We start from the raw sequence: 17,795 nt of genomic DNA, 5'->3' as shown, positions 1-17,795 counted from the left end.
TCATTGTCTTCTGAGTGACGCTGTCATTACGGAGCACTTTAGAGAAGGACAAACACAAAACGCTACATTGCTTTTCAAATGCCATGTATAGTATTTCTACTTTTTACATTGAAATGGCTTGGGGCAATGACAGTCATGGTCTATTGATAATTCAGCACACTAAACAACCCCTTATTAATTATGCTGACATTGTTTTATACGTAAAGTGCCTGTTGTCAGCATTAGCGTGGAGCTAGCTACTCGCTGCGAATCCTGACTAGCAAGAGCCGTCAAACTTCTTTTCGAAGGCATTTGAAGAGGCCAAAATGATTCATCAGGCTTTGATTCTGACAACATGGCACAGTCGCAGGAACTGTTGATCAATTTTTAACCAAGCAGGCAGTTTTATTCAGCAATATAGCGACTGTGGTCCTGACGTCACCCTCATGCCAACTTTAAATATTGATTTCCTGATCTGACGCTATCCTTATTGAAGCTGGAGACGTGACATTCCTGTCCACTGTTCACATCTCGTAGAATATGACGCAATCATTTGGCCCAAAACAAACATTAGTGCCACTGCGTCCCATTGTTTGAAAAAGACATTACAAAAAAATAAAAAGGAGCCGCCTCCCTCGGTCCGCACGCTGCGGAGATATCTACTGTTGTGATGGATTAGGCTTTTACCAGAATTTTTTGGCAACACAGTGTAAGTATTCTCTTTCATGAATAAAAGCTTTGAACAGAAAATCGATCTGCACTCTTGTCCATATGCAGCTTTCCACTCCGACGGCACCATTTACGTACCCAGGGCTTCTTGGACGTTTGTTCTGACACACCATACTTAGAGTTACATTTTTAAAATTACAGCGCAGATCATGCTTCAAGTGTGTCTGATCGGTCCTCTTAAAGGGTGATCTGTCTTTATTTGAGTCAATCTTGCATTTTTTTATTTTATTTTATTTTTGCTGCAGACCGATTTGGCCGCGACATCAAATGAGTATGTGACGAGACATTGCGAGCTCAACCGCACAGCTCTCTGCTTTTATGTTGGTTATGATAAAGACAAATGTTATCTTTTAGGTTGTAACTTGGAAATGAAAGCTGTTGATCTCTTAACGTCAAACCTGAATGTTTTCAGTCTGGAGTAAAAAGAAAGGAATGGACCTCACGCATTCAATACATACATTGATGGATATGAATGCAAAAGATTCTATTCAAAGTGGAACAAGGTCGGTGAGAAATGACTGCTTGGAGGCCCAAGGAGAACAAACTCCTTCTGCATTATTAATACACTGATAAAGATTCCAACAAATCTTGTCAGTATGGATGGAGCTCACATACAAAGCCGCGGCTGCACCTATACATACATATGCCTTAAGAGTTCAAATCCTGACAGCTCGTCTTTTCAAAGAAGAAAAATAAAAAAATAAAAAACCTTCCATGCTTTGCTTGTGAAATCACAAAATCCACTTGACCTTCACCGTGTCGCCTCGAAGGCGTTCCGTGGCGTCCGTCCATCAATCTCACACAGCTGAGAGACGAAGAACTGGATTAACTTCACATTTCTTTTTCGAGAGCGTCCGCTTTATGCTTCCGGGGACGCGTAATTATCGGCCTGTCGGTAGGGAAAGGTGACAGCCGCGTCACTTGCCCATGTGGAGAATTCAGTGAGCAAAGTGCAACTAAAGAACACACGTATCCCCCGGTTTATTCTCATGTTTGGTGAGGGCTAGGAGAGCAGCCATTTTCTTCCTTGTCTAAGCCAACTTTTTGATGTATTACTCTTGACAACCCTTCAGTCCCACTCATTTTGTATTCTCTTCAATCAGTAATCTTAAAATCAGATTAATCAGTATGCTGCTATGACGAGCATAACTACAGGTTGATGACAAAATATGACCAAACAATTTTTTTGTTTTGTTTTCGTGGTGTGCCACGAGATTGTTGTCATGTAAAATGTGTGTCTTGGCTTACACGTAAAAGATGAGAAACACAGAGTTAGTGATTCCAACTTGAGAACAAATTCAGTTACATCATCGGCGCAGGAATGGAACACGAAACCGCGATACAAAACTTTATTTACCGAATCTCATATCATCCATTGTGTGTTTTCATATCGCTAATGCTGGGCAAAAGTACGTCAGAGAAGACATCCAGTCTACAGCGATCGTAATCAAGTCATCAGCCACTCCACTACACGAGGCGTTCCGACTCAAGTCGAGTTTCAATATCAATCATTGCGGATTTGTTTGTATGCTTCCTTTTGAATCACAGCATATTCCCCCCCACCCCCGCCGATGATTCACTACTTTGCATGATTTGCCCCGATACAAGGACGTCGCCGTGTTTTCGACAATGAGCCTCGGTAATGACGTTGAGGGAAAAACATGGAAATGAAATCACACGTCTATTCTTCAGCTACGAAAAAGACGGTAAAAAGGAGCGAGAGGAGGAGGCGGCGGAGGCGAGCGTACAGGTAAATCCGATTGAAAAGGAGACACAGGAGCTGGCAGCGGTGTATGAGTGGAAAAGAAATAAATCACACGAGTGAGGAAGAAATGATATACTGTGGAGAGGGATGGAAAATAGATGGAGAGGGAAGGAGGGAGGGAGGTGGGGTGCCGGTGAAGGCAGTGGGAGCTCCGAGGAGGAAATCAGCTGCTTTCTAATGGACGCTGATTACATCTCCTCCTAAATGTCAAGTATATTTCCATTTAAAGTGGCTCACCCACGCTTAAAACGGAAGGAAAGAGACGTGCACACAGACGACCAGCTACACTGCACAGGTATGGGCGGAAAAACTGCATTGGAACATCAAATTGGAATGAAAAATGCTGCCCTGTTCAAGTGATTTCAAAATTTAACAAGGAATTGAATGTTTTGCTCTGCGCTTCTTCACGGCACACTAGCTAGCATTGTGCTTTCTACGCAGCTAAAATTTGGGCAAAATGTAATCAGAATTTACTTTTACGCAAGTTTATTTCGAGAGTGTACCACAAGGTTTTTGAGCCGTGGCCCTAAAATTTTAAGTCATGGGCCACTGTGCTCCTATATTAAAAAAAAAAAGAAAACATGAAACCAAATACAGCACTGTGACTTGTCAATCGTTTCAAAGTTTGACCATTTTTTAATTTTAATCTACACAGTAAACAAATACCTCAAGTTTACCAGGATGAAAGCCAAAGCGCCACCGTAGCAGAGTGCAACTGAACGCCATCAATAAAACACGCATGCACACTTGCATCCTCATCCTCCTCCATCATCGGGACCCGCCCGCAAATCTGCTCTGAACCAATGACGCGTGCACTCCCACCAGGGGTTGGTGTGGGGGCTCCGCATACCGACTGCCAATCAGGATCAACGTAGGAGTCGTGCCCCAAAGCAAAAAGAGACAAGATGGATGAGTGGCCCCGGGGCCCCGGGCGGCAACTGGCGCAAATGCAGCTTAGGGATAGATACAATATGTCACAATATAAGACACAAGTGGGAAAGTCCTGGTGTGTGTAAGAGTGTGTCTGCGCATGTGTGTGCGTGCGTATATGCAAGAAAAAAGTCACACTACTTAAAAGAATTTTCTTTTCTTTTTTTTATCAAAACGTTTTTCTAATAATACCATAAAAATATATTTGAGGGTAAAAAAGGTGTCCATTGAAGCTAAAGAAAAAAGCCCAATATTTGAGAAATGAGTCATCATACAAAAAAATCATCTTCACCTAAAGCCAGTGTCACAAATCCTGTTATTTCTACAACACATCAATCACAAAAGACACGAGAGCATACACCTGCTATCGCGATCCACTGCACAATGAAACTAAAATTAGAGCAGAACAGACCCTCAGACTCATCTTGACAGTGAATCCTCCAAATGATTTGACGCCATGTTCCGCCCACCTTAGCCAAATGAGCGTCAGCATTTGGCGAGGCCCATCTGCCTAGGATACCGTCTTCCAATTGGGGCAAAGTTGCTTGCACAGTATGGCTGCTTCAAACCAGGGGGCGCTACTGAGCAAGTTTGCATAGGTGTTTAGTTTACATCGGCGTCGGCGAGGTAAAAAAAATTCATTTGACATCCGTCTCGCTTTTGTGCTGTCGTCTGAGCCGCCCTTGTCAGTACTCGTTAACCTCCACACGTGGTCTTTTCCCCCACTATCCTGTACTGTTATTCTTTCCTTTAATTAAAGACACCAGCTAATCTTGCTTCCCACCGCGGCGTTGCCTCGTGCCTGTCACGTCCAGATGATGGGCGGCTAAGTATAGAGCTTTTCATTTGCATGTATCGACGCCGCGCGTTATAAGGTCAACGGGAGGGATTGATTTAAAAGCACTTTGAGCTGTGATGACTTTCACTTTTTGACAGAGAATTGCTCGTGTGGGCGAGGACCAAGCGGTCTATACTTAGAAAATCATCAGTAAGGCCTTCACTCCTCACGTAAGAAGTAATATCATGTCGCAGGAAGTCCAAGCATGTCTTTGCTATTCAAAAAAAATATTCAACCCAATTAGGTTAAAAAAAAGACTCAAGCTCAACATACGTAAATTTTCTGAAAGTCAGTCAAATGCAAGCAATTTTTTTTTTTTATCTTGAAGAAACATTTCTGGCAGAAATATTAATGTAAACAATTTAAAAAAAAAGCAAAGGAACTTAAATAAAATACTGTAAACAATTGTATGGACTGAAATTTAATGTGAACGATCAACACACACTTAAAGACTGAAACAATTATGCTAAAGTTGAGATTTTAATATTAGAACGCATGTGACAACAAAAGAAAAACATGCTATAAAGACTGGATAAAAGGAAAAATACTTTAGACAATATTTTGTCTAAATCTACTTAAAATATCATTCACCATAGTTGTGTTGCTGTTAAAAGAATGTTACATATCTTCATTGTAATATATGTTTGTTTATTTATCTATCTATCTATCTATTATCTTGCTTTGGAATAAAAACTCATTGGACAGTGACATCATAAAAGTGTGTCTGTATTGCTTTGTCCCCGAGTAAAGTCAAGCTCATTTGCATACAGAATCATCTTCCCTAAGTGGCTACTCCAGCAGCTGTCTGGCGTTTGTTAACCGATAAAAAAATAAAAATAAACCTGATTAACCTCCATTTTACAGTTATCAAGAGATCTATTGAGGGGAGGGCGTCGAGCTGATTAGATTAAATAATGCCCCTGCCTCGGAGACAGAGCCCTTTAGCAAATGAGGCCGTAAAAAGAAGCCTTTTGGATTCCCGACAACAATGAAATCCGGGCGTCGGGATGACACACCGTACGTCTTTGAGCCCGCACGAGACGTCGCTTAGTGGCCCGTTGACGCGGCAGTGCGCCCGTTTGAACATCCGTCACTTTTTTTACGGGCCCTACTCTGTGTGCATATTTTCCCAACCAATAAACAACATGAGTGATGTGCAGCGTAACGCGCCGTAATGGAGATTTATACAATCGGTCGGTGGTGCCGGAGACGGTCCGGGAATCAGCTGGGGCTGGGTCCGTGTGATTTATTTCCTTTAATTAGATCGCTGATGTAAAACAGCTCACAGGGATAAAGGGAAAGAAAGGGAAAGACGACTCTCGGGGGAGGCGTAAATACTAGCCGACTGTGCTCATCTTCCTCTGCTTGTACACAACCTTGCATTTATTTACAATGCCTTTGCAGTGATTCTCAAACATACATAGCACATATGCGGTCACCCTCTAGTGGTGAACGAAAGAATCACTGCACATGTACAGTTCGGTTGTATTTAACTTTAAGTTCAAATCAAAGTGCGTCGGTGTACCAAGTATGTTCCAAAGTTTAATGTTTGACTTCAGTAGGTAGGACCCTTTTGAAAATCTGCAGCTCATTATTTAGCCAATAATTTGAACCTGGAGCCGACAACTTCAACTGCCATTATTTCCCGGGGGTAAGTAAGAATTTTGTAACGCTTGAAGTGTCAATTAAAAGGCCACGTTGTGAACCTTCTGAGTTATGAGTCGTCCACGCAACTTTGGTCAGCAGAAATCTACATAATGAACGACACTGTGATTTATGTCCCATCGGCAAATAAGGCTTTGGACCTTTAGGGGTTCTAATTGCTTTTTTTTTTTTTTTTTCCCCCCACCCTTGAATTGTCTCTTGAGTTACTTGTCATTAAATAAAACATGACATGATCCCTCAGGAGCTGCTAGAAGCCTATAAAAGCAATATGTTAGAAAACCACCTTACAGCTTTTAGATGAGATGTTGAACATTCGAGTCATTTGGTTCAAACAATTTTCCTCAAGATAACGGACATATTCAAAGTTAATGACGAGATTTCCTAAACCGCTTCCTGCAATCATGGGGAAGAATAGCATGTTTTTCTTTAAGTAGAAACTAAGAGCATTACAAATGTGCAGACAAATATACGATCCATTCAAGGTAATCAATGAAACACGATCAGTTACATATTCAAACGTTTACGAACAACGCACAATGAATTCATTTGCATATTTTTGTTTTTTCTACATGTGGAATGTTAAACGGTGTGTGTAGCCTACCCGGCTTAAGACATACTGCTGGCGGCGACGACGGTATGGCGAGGAACAGCATCGACGGGCCTTGCGCTCCGGCAGAGGATGGGCAGCTAGGCGAGAGGATTGTTGAGGGTGGCGTTGAAGGTTTCTCTTCAACACTGCGTTCATCATGCCCGGACTCAGCTGGACACAAACGTGACCGATTTCGAGTCACATTGGCTGTCAGGTGGAAAAATTTAAAAAAATAACAAAAGTGTTGGCTAATAACCAAAAAAAGAACCGTACAAGTATAGGATTCATGACAGAGAGCAAAGAGCAATTTTTGTTTGTCCGCCCAGAGTCAAGTGAGCTCCAGCGACTCCTCGCACTCTAGAAAATGGATGAATGTATCAAGAACGGACGAATCTCCCACCCACCCAGGAAGTGCCTCACAAACCACTTCCTGTGAGCTATCAAAACCGTCACGCCTTATCCTCCCGCTTCTGTGACCTCCCGGTGATCGTGCACCTCATCAGCATGCCGGAAACGTGCTATCTGGGATTTAGGCACAAGAGGCCAGAGCACTCAGATCTCCCTCTTGATCCTGATGGGAAAAGGGTAGCGGGTTCAACTCCCGGTCACCCTCGAAGGGGGTGCGCTGGAGGCGGATGGTTAAGAGCCCCTTTGGAAGTGACGACACCATCGGCATGGCAATGATGAGGAAGATTATGGGATGTTTGGCTGGGTCAGAGAGGGGAGAGGGAAAAAGGGGCTCTACGCGGGGAATGGTGTTAGTGGGTCAGAACACAGTCGTGCTCACCAGTCTTTCCCACGACACGCACACGCACGTGTAGTACGAGACACGGCAGCTACGTGAGCTAGTATAATTAGCGCAATAAATGCCTATGATATTATTAACATCGTGCGCACAATGTTGGAAAACACCGATTGGGTTTTCGGCATGCGTGTTGCATGCACTCGTGTGAATCGAGCTGTCTCCGGTAAGAAGAGCGGATTACGCTACGTACTCTGTTTGGATCTGGCCGTCCATAATCGCTTCACGTGCGAGCTTTTGCGGCTTCGCTTACTCAACCCAAGAAGTATTTCTCACTAAAGGCAACTCTTTCACTTCGGTTTATATGGCGTTTAGCTCTCTAAAAGCTGCCGTTCCGTGTAGTCATTAGGTGACACGGTATGTGGCACCAATACAGGATAGGGTCATCTCGTCAATTTGTGATTTCAAAGGAAGGTGACAGAGCTGAAAAAGCGGCAGTGGGAAAGAGAATGTTGGAAAGGCAACATTGAGAAGCTATTTATTAATGTGTCACACCAGCGGCTGGTTGCCTTCACTCGCTTCTGTGTAAAAGGTAAAAAAAGATCAAATATTTACATGTTCTAAGTTTATGGTCACCTTTTGTCTGGCTTGTACAGTTTGGAGAGTGCGTAAGAGTGAGACGAATATCTTTTGCATGTCTGCTTAAATATGATCCATGAAGACGTCCATAACATTCGCGCATCACTAAAAGTGTAACACGAGCGAGGTAACCTGGCCTGAAGAATCCGGCAGTGGGAATCATTAAAAGTCAGTCGACAGGTGTCGTACCTGGGAGCCAGCGCAGAAAAGTTGGCGGATAACCAACATCGAAAGCACCTTTTCTACAAATACACCATCCGTCCTTTCATTTAAACTTGCTTGCGCTCGTTTTGTACTGAAGTACGAGGCACACAAGCACGCAAGCTGTTAAATGAAGCCCAACCAATAAGAGTGATGTTATACGTGGGGAAAGGTAATCAAGCCTACCCGCCAGAAGTAGGCGACTCACGTGGCGCGCCGGCGCCCCTAAATGAGCTCCATCAGCGAGCTAATGCAGCTCAAGAAGGCAGCGATAGCGCATTACAGCCACTTTCATAGACGAGCGCACACGAGCAAGCGTTGATGCTAATGCCCAAATAGGTACGATCCCCCGCCCCCCCCCCCCCCCCCGCACTGCCATCTGCTCGCCAACCACCTCTTTCAGCTCTGCTCCTTCTTCCTCCCACCTTTACACATCCATCCCTCGCGCCGCTCTCATCTTTGCCCGTGCCGAAAGAAAGGGCCGCGGAGTCGAAACGTAGCCGCAGTCACGAGGCTAATGACCGAGTCGCGGGCTTCGGCACGCCTGTCGCACGAGTGGTGAGGGAAAGTCGGCTGAAGTTCAATTGAGACATCGTGTCTCTACTCCAAAACACAATCGGATGATATCTAGAGCGGGATAATCGGGTCATATTGGAGCGTTTGTCTTTCCGACGCAACCAAAGGCTCGCTTGTAACGTGTCGCTAATGAGCAAGTATTCTGTGATAAGTATGTGAATTGGAGCTAATAATCGTAAATGACGAGATACGAAAAAATACGTGGCATGACACTGAACACAACATAAAGAGCAAATAGAAGACATCAGAGACACAATCCGATGCAATGTAAAAGGAAGAAGCCTGCAAAAGTCATTTACGACAGCCGCTAGGGGGATACGTGGTCACAGCGAAGCAGACGCCTGTCAGCAATGATATTCGGAGACGTTTTGAGAGTTTATTCCGACGGTTTTCACACAGAGGCTTGGGGGTGGTGCGAATTGAGAGCTGTGTGATAACACCGATGTATTAGCATACATGTGTCTTTGATGTTGACTGCTCAAAGTCAGCGAGGACCGCAAGCGCTCTCGCGGCCACCCGGGCTGTTTGTCACCCAAAGTTGCTACTTGGGTTAAAACCAAAAAAATAAGGCCTCGATAGATTCCATTCACGTGCGCCATCCTTATTTTTTTCCCAAATTTTGATTAATTCCTTGCAAGGGTATACACGAGAGAGCTTAAAATGAAAGGCTTCTGAGCTGACAAATGTGATGAGACACATCCAGGACACGTGCAGTATTTGAATGTGATGTATGACCTGGTTTACCTGGTAAGCGGCAGGTCCTGGGTTGCTATTGGTGGTCTCTTTGAAGCGTTCTTCTCTCGAGGCCATTAGAGACATTGGAGGCGAGGATCTCACACGGGTTATACTCTCCTGGACCTAGTCAAGCAAAAATTGCATTTTTTTTTTTTTTGGGGTCTTAAGATTGTACACATAACAGTACCGTTTGACAACACATTCTGACTTCAAAAACACGCCATGAGAATTTTCTAATTTTGCCAACATATGGCATCCTGAAAAGACTTTATGTTTTTATAGTTAGCTTCCTTTAGAATGATGACTATAATGTTCCCTAATGGTCCATACACCGTGGGACCTATTCATATATGCAAATTCAGTAATGGAGAAAATGATTGTGCATGTGTGCGCGACTAAGCACATTTCAAAGTGTGTGTGCGTGCATGTGTGCGTGCGTGAGCGTCTATACTGTATATGTGTGTGCGTGTGTAGGAAACAGCACAGCAAACAGTGCAAATCTATTTATATGCAAATTGGAATTTGGTTAAACGGTTGGAGGTGCCTCATGGGTTGAGTCCCATGGTGAAATGGGCCAAGTCATAAATTATCCAACTAAGTCAGGAATCTATTCATTTTGAAACAACATTTTCTTCATTGAGACTGTAATTGAAGTCAATATTAGCTCGGAGGCCCGCCGAGATGGCGAGCTAATTGGAGAGTGAAGGGCGGTACTCTCACTGTACTCCCGCTTTTACTACTGCGACTGGATAGATCAGAGATTTTTCACCGCTGATCCATGGAAGCGTCGCAAGCGGTCGCCGGTCTTGTCGCTAGCCAGTGTCGAAATCCATCAGTGTGGAAAATGGTTGGACGGACGGACAGATAGATACCTGGTCCAGTATGCACATTGCATAGAAAGGAATCTGTATGGCGCGGTGCCGCGGACAGGAAGCTGCTTTGTCGTCTTCTGGCTTCTTGACTCAGAGTTGCAACGTGTCCACTCGTCCCGTTCGGTGTCTTGTTGACGTTGTATGCATTGGGTGGAGGAGAATCCTGAGGGCAAAGAATGTCTCCTTAACTCTTTTTCCTGTAAATTATGTCCTATTTGGTTTGACATTCTGTTATTAAAACAACGGAACTGCTTGCCGGTGCCGGTAGCAAAAAAAAACAGAACAACAGAACACATTGGCAATAATACAAACATAGAAGAGGGATTGAAATTCTACTGTCAGCACTGGATCAAAGGCGTCTGCTATAGCCAAGTCTGAAAAGTAAACAAGTAGCTGTAGCATCCATTGATAAATCGAGAAACTAAGAGAGGATGGTTCAGTACTTCTGTCCCATAAAAAACAGTTTAAATTATAAGCACCAATTCACAGTTTGAGGCACGCGTCCATGCCATGTTCTGCACCTCCTCTGTCTTCTTCCTTGACTCCATCCATCCATCCATCCATCCATCCATCCATCCATCCATCCATCCATCCATCCATCCATCCATCCATCCATCCATCCATCCATCCAGGCGCAAAGATGCAGACTTTAGTTTAAGACTAGTCATATGGATTACAAGCAATGCTAACCAAAACAGAAGCACTAAAGCACGCAAAAAAGTCTCAAGAGTAAATGTATGTCTCGGGAAACGCTGTAAACAAGTTTGCTGAATCAGCGGGAAGTGGCGATAATTGGTGCGGATATGAAAGACTGGAAATAAAATACACCAAAAAAAAAAAAATGAAATGAAAATGAACTATATAGAAAACTATGTTTTTGAGGTTATAAAATAATCTGAATAAAAAACTTTTAAATATTTAGAATTAAATTAACAAAGGAAATAAAAATCACAATTTTGTTGAAGAAAAAATACACAAAGAAAAAATATTTAAAAACACAGGTAACAGAACACCTTTGGTAATAAATTTAAAAAAAAAAGGCTTATAATAATAATAACAACAATGATAATGATAATACTAATAAATATGTGTTTATTATTTGTTTCCCTATTTTCAGTTTGAGTCTCCATCGCCGGCCATCTGCTTACTGGAGCACAAAGACAGACTTGTTGGACTATTAGCCAACATATGGCAACACGCTACGTGCTAGCAGAGACAAAGCCTTATTTGTAGGCTCATCTTCGCGCTTTCTCTTCACAGAGAGACGAGTGCTACATTCCTAAAAACAACAATCGTCACCCGATCATCCCATCTTTAACTCTATTGCGCTTGAATTATTTGAAATGACCAAAATAATGACATGTGAATGGGTGTCACCTAAGAGAACCCGGCTAGCTTCAGGTGAAGAAGAATCGGTCTTGTCGTGTAAATAATTGATGGCGAGGGCCCAATATAGCCACACCATCCGTTTCCACTTAACATCGCAAAGCTGTCATTTAGCTCTTCTTCCTCGCTGCTCTTCAATCTTTAATCATCTCTAACCAGGGCTGTGATTCCACTTTTCATTTATGGACACAGTGGGAGGATGAGGAGAGAAGCACCAGAATAAAAAAACACAATGGAGCATGCACAAAGAAAGCAAAACAAACTATACACATTTTTTCTCCAGATTGAAATAAGAATAATTTAGCGCAGTACGTTTTGAGGGAGCCGTGATGGTTGTTACCTGAGCGCCATTTTCTGCTCAATTCATTTGTGACTTGATTTCCCCTTTATTGTAAAGACCTTAATACCATGCCACAAGCATCTGTTCATTTGCACTCTCGCCCTTTCAAAGATTTCGAATCTTCACCGATGAAGTCAGCAAAGCGCTCGACAAGGACTCGTCAGCCATTAAAATAATGAGGACCATTCCGCCAATAACACTCCGCTTGTTTGTTTGTCGGCTTATTCGAAAAAGAAAGAGGCGCGTGGCATTTAGTTCAACCAACAGGGAATATTTTCACCCTCCTCCTTTGCCCCCTTATTCCGGAATAGCCTCTAATGCGCTACGCAAGCACAGTTGGTGTCTCATCACGAAGCTGATAAGCATCTGCAAAATAAAAGCTTTTACTAGCTGAGGTACGCTGAGTGTCATAAGACCTTAATGAGGTTGTAGACACGCCTTTAAATGCCATGTAGAAGTGAGAGAACATAACGGCTCCGTTTGCATCCTCTTCGCTTCATAAGTAGCACTTTAGTCGGGACCGTCATCGCAGTTGTACAAGCACACTAATATTGCCTGTCGTTAGATTTTGCAGTCAGCAATCAAGTGGCTGTAAAAAGCGAATCCACCTCCAAGTAACGTGAGCTTGGAAGGTGTTCAAGAACAAGTCTCCCCGTGATGAATGCGCTCTATAATGAAGTAAGCTGTCGGTAAGCCTTGGCAGCCACGGCGTCCTGTACAAACAGCGACAACCACAGCTGGAACACAAGCGCCCTCTTCCCCGCCCGGACCCGCCAAGTCCACAGGGCCCACTTGAGGAAACGAGCAGCTCGCCTTTTTCATTTTACATCTCCATTAATCTCGCCTCTCCCTCTTGACGGTCTGTGTGGCTGCTTAGCTCCCAAAATCGTCAACCTGCTCCTGCTCAACATCTGTCTGTAGCCAAACACGCAGCTGCTGTATCCAAATGTGCACACCTGTCTAGACGGGTGGGGCGCTGGCATGCGAGGGATCTACGACTCAAACATCTGCCGGACACAGCTGGCGGACCGCACCGTGCTGGACTGAACACGAGTTTGGATGAGCGTGATGAATGAACAAATGAAGAAAAGGTTATCATTGTCACAAGGGATGATTTGAGATTCAAATGCGTTTGAGCTGCAAAGGTGGTCATGGGGCAAACTAAACAGCACCGTCCTAGATTCAAATCAGAGCGCCTAGCCCATGAGTGTCAAATTCATTTTTGTCAACAAAGGGATAGTGTCCTTCGGTGGATCATCATGACTGTCAACCCAAATAAATGCCTCTAGCGCCTCATATTATATTCAGTATGAGCTTGAAAACAAACTGATGAATAACTAGTTTTCCAATCGGAGAGGTCATACAAACTGTTTAAAAGGACGTTGTTTTTTTTTAACAGTGAAAACGATTTGCAATGTTTGTTCCGATGAGCAATTTGTCTTTGCGGGCCACATAAAATGACGTGGCGGGCCGTTTCTGGCCCCCGGGCCTTGACTTTGATAGCCTTTACGGGTCAAAACGGCACGGTAATCACTGAATCTCATTCGGCACGGAAGATGAGAATCACCATTGCCATGGCGACAGGCCGGAGCTTAAGGTAAGCGATCATTAGGACGCACGGCGGCGGCTTCATTTAGCTTAGCACACAAGAGGTGGATGATTGCGGACACGTGGACGCAACTACGACTGATTCAAACTCACGCAGCGTTTTGCCAACACCTTCTATTTTTGTTTCTCCACTCTGCTTGTTTTTATAACAGGCAGCCAGCGGGAAACTAACAATGAGCAGCACTTCTTGGCTTGAGGAGATTTTCTCACTTAGAGAGTGTCCACACATCATAAAGCCTCAAAATGCACAACACACAACTTCACCATCTGTGCACCAATAAAACTTACCAACTTCTTTTGTGGGAAAACTCAACTTTCTGCCGATTCTCATTATTAGCGCTATTTCATTCTAGGGCTTCATGCCATTCATTTTAAAGCTATAAATACAGATATTGTAAATTAAATATGCTATACAATATGTTATGGAGCAAATTATTATATATATGCCGACAACATATAGTGACCGGCAGATCAAATAAATGCTCTTCCGTCAAATGGTACATTATTAAACTGTGCATTGACTTTGTGTGACGTTTCTGTGATAAATATGTGTTTTGGCTCGATAAAGGTTGTGCATTAGGAGGTTGGTATCTATTAGCAAGGAAAGAACGTACATCGGAAATTTACATTCAAAGTGACATTGTCCCTTTTTTTTTTTCCATACCGTGTTTACGTTCTTAATACTTGCATGATGTTTTTTTTTTTACCAGGAGCAACACTTGACTGGAACAAATCTCCTAATGCCACCAACAGACACGCACATCAACACAGCCATATTTCATCCGTCGGCCGCACGCAAACGCTATGATGCCAAGCAGCAATATTAATAACAGTCATGTGCCGCCAGCATTTTCCACTTTATCAGCAATAATATCATTTATGATGACAACGACACTCTGCGCTTACTCAGTGTAACTGGCGGGATATTAAAAGATGGATTTCATTATTATTATTATTACATGTGTCACTCACACACACACATTGACTCATACAACACCGATGGTGGGGAAATAATAAGAAAAATAAAGCGTGGGAGAACTTGACAGTTACAGTACAGCCAAACTTTAAGATGTGATGTCAGTTTAAATTTGACGGGGAAGCAACACTTCAGTGAAGCCTCAGTTTTGCTCGTAGTTATATAGATTGTACTCCACTTTAGAGATTCCACAGTAAAAAAAAATGAGAATCCAGTGAATAGAAAGAGCAGAATCTTGCTAATAGTCCAAGTTGTCTCAGTGAAGTATACAAAGACGGTTCACATAAAGGTCACATACGTTATAAAAAGCAATTTGTCCGGCGTGACGCCGCTCACAGACACGAATCAGTCACACGTGGTCCGACGAGGCGAGAGCACCTCATTAATGTCAGGGACGTGTGCTTCATTAAAAAGCCGGGGGGGAAAAAAAACGGCCGGTGCAATATTGCTCTCTGAAAAGTACATTATGGAGAGTCGAACAGAAAGACAGATGTCATAAAAAGAAATCAAATCAGAGCAAAAAGCAAGACAAGGACAGAGTATATGAAATGTGGCGGAACATAAATAAAATCAAGTCCAGCAAGGAAGAAAAAGAAGGCGACTGACTGTGGCGCGTCGACACCACAGGGCAAGAGACGTACGTTTGTCACTTATTGACATTCTTTTCATTGCATTTTTATGACGCCCGGCGCTACTGGCAACTGCGGCCTCTATTTGTGGCAGACCAGGGACCAAATGGACTTATAGATTCACAATGGATTTTACTGTCAGGTGTCAAAGTAATGATGATGCCGCAGGTACTTCAGAGGATTCACAAACACACACACATTCTCTGGACTGTCACGAATGGCCGAGTGACAATCGCGCACAAGGACGTTAGCGTACATCTTGCTAGCATACCCCTCACGCCGGATGTTATTAAAAAGATTAAATCCTCATGCTAAACCTTCGGAAGTAAAGTTACAAAGTTATGTCACTTGTCTCATAACTAACTACCCGCTCAAAATGTCTCTTGAATTCATAATTTGAAGAAGATTTTTAACTAACTCTGAAGCCTAGCAAGGCATACTGTAGCATCAGTCGCTTTCAAAGGGCGAGGAATTTTACTTTTATTTTCCAGCGGGTTTATGATTTCATTGTTTGTTAACTGCGAATAAAAGATTTGCCGACTCTTATTGTTCCTTTTGAGAGCATTTGAAATCAGAACAAAGTTGGCCCAGTGCCCGCTACTGTATTACCCAATTGAATTTCTGTCCCTCCAATCAAATTGGGTGTCAACAATTTTGCTATCCGGCTATTGTCCTCGCCGGTGAGCCGGCCTGCCTCTCAGTTGCGTTCCGCGCCGACCGCCATTCATCTGTGCGTAAGTGGCGGCAGAATGAAATTGACAGCAATGAAGAAGCAGAAGAAAGGCAAGCGCGGGGGGGGGGAAAAAAAAAAAAAGCGACAAAAGAGCCAGTGAAAGCTTGTGTGCGCCGTTGCTCGGGGGGACAGTGCAATGTGTCACTAATCTATAGAAGGCAGAACCCATGCCACAGCGCCTCAGGGGAGAACATCGGTCCAAATTAAATTCTTCACTCGCTGTCTCCGGGCGCTGCCTGCGGGTGTATCCCACGACCTCGTTGGAGAAGAGGCCATTATGAGGTGGAGAGCGAGAGAGAGCGAGAGAGAGCGAGAGAAAGAGAGAGTGGATGGAGGCAGGTAAAAAAGAACATTGATGTCAGAGAAGAAAATAAGCAGGGATGTTTGATATTCCTTTTTTTTTTCCAGACCGATACCAATTGCTTGAGTAGTCACCGATACCAAGCAGAAATACCACCAGTACTTTTGATGCATGAAATATCCCCCGAAAAAACCATAACACAACATTTTAAAGAAAGGCCTTTGGACTTCTGTTTGCTATTATGCTTTTGATTTGTATTCTGCAAATTAATGTCTGTGGATTAAAAATAGCGGATTTGGAAGATAAAACACTATGCAAATTATTACGAGCGCTGGAATAAAGCAAACAAAAGATGCTGCGAAATGAAGGAGCAGCTATCAAAGAGGAAATATTCAAGTGAGTCTGATAACAGGTGTGCATTGGCCATGCGCAGACGTCTTGCTTCAGTCGACGTGACGGAGAGCAGCTTTCGTACTCGCCGTTGCCCTCACTTCGAACATGTAGCTTCTCGTTGCACATGAAACACATGACAGGAGACGGGGAGAGTGGGAGACGGTGCCATCATCCTTCCTTCCGTGCCTTCATGCGTCGTCCTATGCCTGTCTACGCCGCCGCTTCCGGAAAATGGCTCCCCTTTTAATATCGGTCCCTGCGGGGCCGGTGTGGGCGTCGCTGCGGAGACGGCCTTGGCTGCGGCGCGGCATGCGGCTAACGACTGCAGCTACCGTGTGAAGCCAAGGCACGTGGCCACTCAGGTACACGAGCTCTGGTGTCGAAGTTTATGTCAATCGAGCAAGCATTTTAGTGTTTGGTTTTTTTACACTGTTTGCTGCAATTTATTTTGTACCCGAGAAGGCCTTTAGCGCATCCGCCCACATCAACCTGGATGCTCCTTCGTCTGCAAGCCCTGCAAATTAGACTCGCAAAACATAAAAAAAGATGGAGTTGCTGTTTGTACGAGATACTTCTATACATTTAGTCACATGGGGGTAAAAAAAAAAAAAAAAGGATCGGGACACATGGCCCGACAGGACGACTTTCTGTAAGATATTGTGCTGTGTTTTTCTGAAATACATGAGAAAATCTTAAATGTAAGCAAGGATGGCCAACACTGGGTTACCTACAAATTTTGCCTTTCTTGACGATGTTAAAAAAAAATAATAAAAAAAAAAGAGAATGGATCAGACAGTCAACTTCAAATGTATTTGAAGGAGAACAAAGGCAGGATGTTCTTGGAAGGAAACTAATAAGGGGTATAGAAAAAGTAGCTAATTAAGTAAAAGACAGTAGGCAGTCGAAGATAAAAGTTGTGGGGAAAACAGGATCCTTGGCATCATTGTAGCAGCGGGTCAGATAATACTGCTGCTATGTCCCACTTATTAAAGTCTGAAAATTGGCGCTTCCTTCTTTTAAGGCCTTTTTCTTAAGTAGGGAGCTTTAAATGGAGAGTGACAAAAGAGAGACTTACTTTGGCCACAAGTGAGGATGCCAGGCGCTGTGTGGCTGATCTGAATGCGGCCGTGTGCTGCTTTCTGTAAAGCTCCTCTGGACGCTTTTCCACC

General features: G+C 43.6%; 1 protein-coding gene across 1 annotated transcript in view; it reads right to left on the bottom strand.

The window, feature by feature from the left end:
* stpg2 (sperm-tail PG-rich repeat containing 2) overlaps nt 1-17,795 on the bottom strand; it is a 48,407-nt gene that overhangs the window by 19,287 nt on the left and 11,325 nt on the right. Inside the window, 5 exon segments of the mRNA XM_061278438.1 lie at nt 6,508-6,666; nt 9,398-9,491; nt 9,493-9,511; nt 10,261-10,423; nt 17,702-17,794. Of these exon segments, the coding sequence (XP_061134422.1) occupies nt 6,508-6,666; nt 9,398-9,491; nt 9,493-9,511; nt 10,261-10,423; nt 17,702-17,794 (528 nt within the window).

This window comes from Syngnathus typhle, linkage group LG5 (assembly GCF_033458585.1).
Source record: "Syngnathus typhle isolate RoL2023-S1 ecotype Sweden linkage group LG5, RoL_Styp_1.0, whole genome shotgun sequence".
Classification (NCBI taxonomy): domain Eukaryota; kingdom Metazoa; phylum Chordata; class Actinopteri; order Syngnathiformes; family Syngnathidae; genus Syngnathus; species Syngnathus typhle.
This window is presented reverse-complemented; position numbering and strand designations above follow the sequence as displayed.